The sequence below is a fragment of the Juglans regia genome, chromosome 13 (assembly GCF_001411555.2).
Source record: "Juglans regia cultivar Chandler chromosome 13, Walnut 2.0, whole genome shotgun sequence".
NCBI classification, from domain to species: Eukaryota; Viridiplantae; Streptophyta; class Magnoliopsida; order Fagales; family Juglandaceae; genus Juglans; species Juglans regia.
The window spans coordinates 8,926,625-8,934,684 of NC_049913.1; the positions used below are offsets into that span (position 1 = coordinate 8,926,625).

An 8,060-nucleotide genomic window follows, 5' to 3' on the forward strand; every position below is an offset into this window, starting at 1 on the left:
AATCATATATTTTAATTAAAAATAAATTTAATTTTATAAAAATATCCTTTCTTTTCCTCTTTGAGTTTCATAAACACCATCAGAAACAAAGACTCCCCTTTTGGTTGTAGTGATATATATACTTATTGTAAATTATAAGGGGAATATCAAACTTATAATTTTTTTTTATAATTTTATATTAAAACAGAAGATATTTATATAAAATTAAATTTATTTTAATTAAAGTATATAATTACGTTGGTTTGGTTGATTTAATTTATTTGAAGGTCATGTTCTAAGATGAAATTAAAAAAGTAAAATGAGAAAAAAAATAACTAGATAGTAAATTAGTGTAAGTGTAATTAAAGTCTTACGTACGTACGCGTACAAGTTAATTTGAGTAGCGGGCACTTTAATTTGCTTTTCCTTAATTTTTGTTCGCTTTGTTTAGAGCATGTATTATCGTTGTTAAACCAATCAAAGTTTCTAGGACTCAGCTCGCTCGGCGAATCTCTTATGTTTGACGAACGGTCTGAGACTGAGATACAGTACAAATAGAGCAACAGCATAGAAGCATTTGATTTCTGTATTTTTCGCAGCTGAATAAATATTTTTGCCTGTGGGAAAATGGGGAGGGGAAGAGTGGAGCTGAAGAGGATCGAGAACAAGATCAACAGGCAGGTGACCTTTGCTAAGCGAAGAAACGGACTTTTGAAGAAAGCCTACGAGCTTTCCGTCCTTTGCGATGCTGAGGTTGCTCTCATCATCTTCTCCAATAGGGGAAAGCTGTACGAGTTTAGCAGTAGTTCAAGGTATTCACCAAAACAACAAAACCTACTTTTGCACCCTCCCAAGCACAAAAGGCAAAGCAAGACCAGGAATAAAAAACCATGACTATATTTCCCTTTTCTTTTCTTTCATTTTTCTCTTCTCAGTCTTTCTTTAATTTAGATCTCCGAGCTGATTTTTCGAAAGAGAAAATAAAGTTGATTTTTTATGGATGTTTGAGTTTTTTACCGTTTCTGTGAATGTCTCGGCGTTTTTAGCAGGTTGAGTGATTCGGTCTTTGTATTCATGTTAGATCTGCAACTGGAAACCCATCAAAAGATCACTGTTTTATTGATTCCATTTCGTGTTATCTTTGTTTTTCTCTTTGTTTCAGAGTCTCTGTCTTCTATATTCTTGGCTTTCCCTTCTTTCGCTCTCACTTTAGAGTCTAAATTTTCCCTTTTTGTTTTTTTTTTTCGTGTTTTTCGGAGTGATCTGAGAAGCCGATCTTAATTTACTGTGTTATGTGTCTTGCACTGGCTTCGGTTTTTGTGAAAGAATTCAGAAATTCATCGTGATTCAAGCTTCTAAGTGGATTTTTGTTGTTCTTAAGCGGCTTTTAAGGCCTAGCTAGGCTTTCCATCAACTTTTTTTCCTTCTTTTCCTCTCATTTTCATCCAAGAACCAAATTAAGGAGAGTAACTCATCATCTAGATTAGATCTTTTGTCTTTCACTTTCAGTTCTGCTGAGATTCTTCTCATCAGCTCCAATTAGTACTTGAAGTACTGTCTCGACCACATCCGAGTAAATGTACCATTCCTGTGCCATTTACAGAATATTCTCTCTCTATCTCTCTCTTCCATGCCAGGTGTTTTCACGATCAGGTCTCAGGTGAGAAGATGGAGAGATGTTTGTTACATAAATCTGCCTCCGAAATTTAGGGTTTGATCTTTCCAAAGCCCCTACAAAGTTTAGGGCTTCTCAGTCTCTCTCTCCCCCACCCTCCCCCCCCCTCTCTCTCCGACGCACAACCATTTTCTCCTTTCAGATCCTAATTCATGTGAAGAGTGACATGCTTCGAAGTCTGATGGGTTTAAAGGTAGCTTCTTGCTTGTGATCTCCCTAATAGCCATGGGTTCCCCATAATTTCCCGTTGTAACTATCTAGTATATATATATTAATCCACATGATATTCATTTTGTGGATTAAATTTATTTTAGGGCAGGTATTCCTACAAGCAATGGAGGAAAAAAATAAGTTCGTTCTCTGAGTTTCAGGTAGTTTATGTTAAGATTATAATAACCCACCTTCGTGCTAATCATGAGGAATTTACTAGTCTTGACTCACCAATTTCCACTTTTAGCCTCCGGATAATTATATATACATACATACACATATATAAATATAAATATATATATATATATATATTATGTTTTGAAAGTAAAAAGAAGTAATTCCTCTATGAAATTATTCTTTTGAGAGGAAAAAAAAATCGTTTACCACATTTCATTTGATTCAACATGGCACCATCGATCTTATAATATTCTTGATCTAATTATACATTATATGCACCTCTTGGCATTCGAGGAAGAATTACATGTACCTTTTTTTATTAATATTGATCAGCATGCTCAAGACACTAGAGAAGTACCAGAAATGCAACTATGGAGTACCAGATCACCAGACAAACGTATCCGCCAGAGAGGCCTTGGTAATACCTAATTACTATCACACTTCTTCTTTTTTGGTATAAAATTGCTTGTATATATATTTAATTAGCATGCCTACTCGACCCATAATAGTTACATCTTTACTTTCTCAATTGTTATTGAATGCAAGGCATACATCCATATTTATAGGAAAATTACATTGAGATAAGATAAAGTAAACATTATGAAAATTAAATCAAAATCAAAGTGATTTGATAATTATGAAAATCAAATCAACATGATAATATCAAATCAAATCTATTGATTTTATATTATCTTCAACATGAGAGAAGGATTTAGGTAAACTGTACTAACATTATCTTGGCATAACATTGGTCATGGGGGGCATAAAATTACTTATCAAACTTGGAGGTGAAAGCTTCATAACTAAATTACCTACCGATCCAGTGGTATATATATTCTTAACAATGCAGAATGTCAGAATGATTATCACAGATCAGATGTTCAAACCAACTGATCATCGGTTTCCTTACTCTAACGAGACGTTTGGATTCGAAGATGACTTGAGATGAGTTGAGATTGATTATGAATAGTAATGAGATGAGTTGTGAATAGTAGTGAGATTTGTGAGTTAAAGTTATTGAATAGTAGTGAGATGAGTTGAGATGAACTGAGATGATCTGCGAATCCAAACGTCTCCTAAATATTATAGGCCGAAGGCTCTTCAAGTTGCAAAACCAAAAATAGTAATTTATCATGCAATTTGTTGTTGATCGAATACATGATTTATCATTCAAATCTCCTACTGCGTATAATTTGATGGTTAATTTATTAATTGACATCACAAAGGAATATCTCTCATTCCTGAAAATTAAGGATCAATATTCATATTTGAAAAGTGGAGATTAGATTTAAGGAAATATAAAGGGATTCCAAAAATCGAGGGTGATAATTAACTAAGGAGATAGATATATATATAGCTAGTAGAGTGAGGATGGGAGAGGGAGATAGGATCATTTGGAGTCCGTCGAAGAAAGGAAAGTTTTCTTTTCATTCACTCAATAAGTTACTTAATTATCACAAACAATACCAACTCATTCTCACGGGAATTTGGAAAACTTAGGCCTAAAAGCAGCTTTCTTTGTATAAACAACTTGTTTGGAGAAAGTCTTCACCTTAGATAATATACAGATCAGACTCCGAATCATCATAGTGGATTGGTACTGTTTCATATGCAAAAAGATTAAGAAAGCTGTTGGCCATTGACTTTTTTCATTGCGAGGTGGTCATGATCTTATAGAATGAATTCTTTGCTAGAATGGGGTTAGCTTGGGTGATATCAACAAAGGTAGTTGATTTCCTGTCATAATGGAGAGATTTTCATGGAAATCCGCAAATTATACCTATATGGAAGATGGTCCATATTTGTCTATGATAGTGCCTTTGGAGTGAAAAGAACGAAAAAAGTTTTGAAGATCTTGAGCTGCTAGTGGATGTGCTTAAGAGTTTTTTTTAGTGCTTTACTCCATTTGATGGATTGTATTAGACTTGCAATGACCTGAGTGTTCATGAATTCCTAATAATATATATCCCTAGTCAATCAGCCCTAGATGTTGCTGATCTTGTATATATATATATATATGTCCCATGCATGTACTTGGACAATGCCTCGTTCTCATTAATATAAGTATTACTAACCGATAAAAAAAGTTAAAAGAGATACATTAATTGACATGTTGAAGCATTATAATATAGTTTGAACAGGCCAACGGATTATATAGTAGCTTATTTGGATTTAGAGATGAAATGAGATGGTTTTAGATGAAAAATAAAAATTAAAAAAAATATTGTTAGAATATTATTTTTTAATATTATTATTGTTTTGAGATTTGAAAAAGTTGTAATGATAATATGAGATGAGATGAAATATTTTTCGAATCCAAACGAGGCCATAATCTTGAGAAAAATGAAAAATATGTTGTAAAAATGGTATACAAAAGAGAGATATTCAAGCCATTAAAGTTAAAAAGACTTCTCTCATCCAATTAATTTGGAAAATACCGCAGATTATAATTACAATCTATTTTTTTAATGCTAAAAAACCTGTCTGATGTTTTATTGGGTACCTTTTTCGAATTATATGAATGGTGGCCAGGGCCGTATCAGGTATGCAACTCTTTTACCTGGTTTTCATATAAAGTTTCCTGCATGCAATTACTAATATATCGTACACTATTTGTAGAATTAAACAAGAAGTTAAGTTATAAAGGAAATTTCGAAATTATTTTTATCCTTGACTATCAGATAAAGTGCATTTGATGGATCGAAGAGACAATTATGACTGAGCCAAAGCACTCTCGCGCCAGCGCATATATATATATATATATATATATATATATATAACATGACATGACATGACCGATGTTAATCCTACATGACATGTGTCGTTACCAGTTGATACAAATAAAGTGTTTTTTTTTTTTAAACTTTAACCTCCATATATACTAGCAATAATATTGATGCATTTTGCATATACTATGTTTGTCTCCTAGCACAAAATTATACATAAAAAAACCTGTGGTAGTACTGTAATACAACTAACTGTCCTTGCTGTGAAAGTATTTGGTATAATAGACTGTCCTTGCTCTCATTAAGTTTTTACTACTGTACTTAGGAGTTGAGTAGTCAGCAGGAGTACTTGAAGCTTAAAGCACGTTATGAATCCCTGCAGCGAACCCAAAGGTATTTGGATTGAGAGAATGATATCTATTCAATACATTTGGCAATATATTTTATAATACATGTTATAAAATAAGGATGTTTTAGTACAATGATGTTATTTTTATAAGATAGATTACAAAATATCCCCTTTCATGATATTGATGGGTAAAGTGATGTGAAAAGTGAAGTGTATTCATCATTTTTCTTTTATTAATTCTATGTACGTATGCAAAACATGGGAAAAATCATTTCCCACTAGCTAGTTATATATGTATTTGGTTCTCATATTAGGCATCTTCTGGGAGAAGATCTTGGCCCTTTAAGCATCAAAGAGCTCGAGTCACTAGAAAGGCAGCTGGACATGTCACTCAAGCAGATCAGATCAACACGGGTACCACCTTACCATATCATATAGGTTTATATATATGTGTGTGTGTGTGTGTGTGTATATATATATATATATATATATATATATGCACGTGCGATTATCATCTTGAATACGCTCTTATTTATATGCTGAAACTACAGGCCGTGAGGAGGTTCGAATTATATGACACTGCTTGATTCTAGCATATATAAGAAAATTGCTTGCTTGCTTAAATGATCATGATCAGTACAGAGTACTTGCAACTAGTAATATAATATAAAAGGGATTGCAGTACTGCTTGATCTAGAACTTCCATGCTAAAAGAAAAGGTTGTCATTAATGTCGAGTTAATTAAGTACCTACTGTACCTTTTGTTTTCATTATCCAATCAGCCAATGCAAGGCAGTGAATTAAAAATAACCACCAAAATGATCAAGTATGGCTTCTACACTGAAGCATTTATACAAAATAACCTAGCAGTATGAAGCTGATCATGGTAAAGAATAAAACCATAAATAACTTCCGCTGTTCACTTTTTGACAGACGCAACACATGCTGGATCAGCTCACTGAACTTCAACATAAGGTATGATGATCAGAAACTTCATAACTTCGAATTCCTTATAGGCATGGTTGTACATATCCTCACCCATGCATATTTATATGTACTAATCTCAAATTTTTTTTATGCAGGAACACATGCTCAATGAAGCAAATAAGACACTGAAACAAAGGGTAGGCAGCATATCCAACCGTTTTGGTGCTAAATCATTTTTTTTTCATATACACACACACACACAGAAGGCATTAAATATTTTTTTTCTTTTTCTTGTATATACCAACTTTATTAAAAAGAGCTCCGTATCTGATATGATCAGTTGCATTCGTTTCAAAACCAAATGATAATTTTCTGATCATAAAACCTTCTAAAAATCACATAAACCGAAAAAAAAAGAGCTATGAATTGGGCAAACAATCAAATTTAATGGTCAATTTAATTAGGCAACCGCGAAAATTGCATAACCAAAATACTTAGTTATATATATCCACAGTAATAGGGGGAACGTGAATATATCTTCAGCTGTCTTTTGTTTTGCAGCTGGTGGAAGGATACCATATAAATTCACTGCAACTGAATCCAAATGACAACGATATGGGATACGGCCGACACCCTGCTGATCAAACTCAGGGTGATGACTTCTTTCATCCCTTGTGTGAACCCACCTTACAAATTGGGTATGCATTCGATCCTGAACTTATATTAAGGAAACTAATTGATTTTAAAATCGATCCATTATCGCCGCCTCTATCCTATATATGTCTATTTAGAAACCCTTGCCTGCACTAGGTGGTGCTGGAAGGGCATGTAAATTTGTAATAAATACTACAGATATTTTAGAGATTATTTCTGTCCATGGGTCTTTCTTCAATTATTCTTAAAAAAACTCAAAAATAGATATTAATTTTCTCATGCATTTTATTACTAGCTAGTCATGTGATCATCTTGTTAAAAATTATGAAACGTACTGGTATCTGATAACTAGGTGAAATGTCTGATATTTCACTTCATGATTCACGAACCAAGCAATAGTACCGGTATCTGATATTGAAAAGAAATGCAGATATCAGCATGATCCTTTACCAGTCGTCACAGCAGGCCCGAGCATGAATAACTATATGCCATCAGGGTGGTTGCCATGATTATAAAGAAGGGCATGAATGGTGAGACACGGCATGCATGCATTGATTCCTTCGACAAGAATCAGTACAATATATATCGGTCGTTCTCATGTCGTTTAATGGAAACGGACATTAATTTGTAATGGTTCTGAACCATGTTTTAATTGTCTCTGCAAGTGTGTGTTGAAGCAGTACTGAGCTTCTTTCTTTTTAGCAGCTGCATACGCTGTACGTATTAGAATAATTGTTGTCTGCACGTCAGAATGGACCAGTTAACACTAATTATGTACGTACGTGCGTATCTGCATTCTCAATTAATGCATATCTAATCAGCTTGGATAAGAAATTCATTAGCGGGAATATTAATGCACTAAACTGGAGGATCGATATTTATTTACCTTGAGAATTATACACACGATCGACTACAACTTCTTTATTTTATGTGTAAAATAATAACTCCCTGCAAAAGGGTGAAGTTTTATGTCATCATGTCGTGTTTTATTTTCTTTCAAATCTGAAGTATTATGCGGTCAGAAGCCTCGGATCAAATAAAGGAATAAATACAACAGATATAAACATGACTAGAAACTGCCATTCAGAACACCTTGATAGCCCCCACATGGGCGGGGTTGGCGGTTTCCCCAGAACCCGGCCCCGCAAACGGGGGTAGGGTATCCCGTCCGGGTACCAGAGTGCAGAGGCGGACACTCTATCTATCCACCCCCCACTTGCATAAATAGGTCATTGGCTCATAGCACAAAATGGTCTAGAAACAAATGTAATGGGTCAAAACTGGTCCAAAACCTATTTTTGAGTCATTTTGAGTTCATAATTTAACTAAAAATATATAAATTTAAAAAAAAAAAATTACAATA

General features: G+C 33.8%; 1 protein-coding gene across 1 annotated transcript; it reads left to right on the forward strand.

The window, feature by feature from the left end:
• Nucleotides 1-403: 403 nt before the first annotated feature.
• Nucleotides 404-7,531, forward strand: LOC109003205 (agamous-like MADS-box protein MADS4). Its single transcript, XM_018981247.1, has 8 exons — nt 404-791; nt 2,375-2,459; nt 5,093-5,160; nt 5,431-5,530; nt 6,050-6,091; nt 6,199-6,240; nt 6,605-6,741; nt 7,128-7,531. Exons 1-8 carry the CDS (start codon nt 607-609, stop codon nt 7,204-7,206), a joined length of 738 nt encoding a protein of 245 aa, XP_018836792.1. The 5' UTR covers nt 404-606; the 3' UTR covers nt 7,207-7,531.
• Nucleotides 7,532-8,060: the final 529 nt, after the last annotated feature.

Excerpts from the sequence above, each read along its gene's own strand:
- LOC109003205 (XM_018981247.1), top strand. The coding sequence starts at position 607 with ATGGGGAGGGGAAGAGTGGAGCTGAAGAGGATCGAGAACAAGATCAAC. Across the intron at positions 5,161-5,430 it reads TCCCTGCAGCGAACCCAAAG|GCATCTTCTGGGAGAAGATC; the intron begins GTATTTGGATTG and ends TTCTCATATTAG. Across the intron at positions 6,742-7,127 it reads GAACCCACCTTACAAATTGG|ATATCAGCATGATCCTTTAC; the intron begins GTATGCATTCGA and ends AAAGAAATGCAG.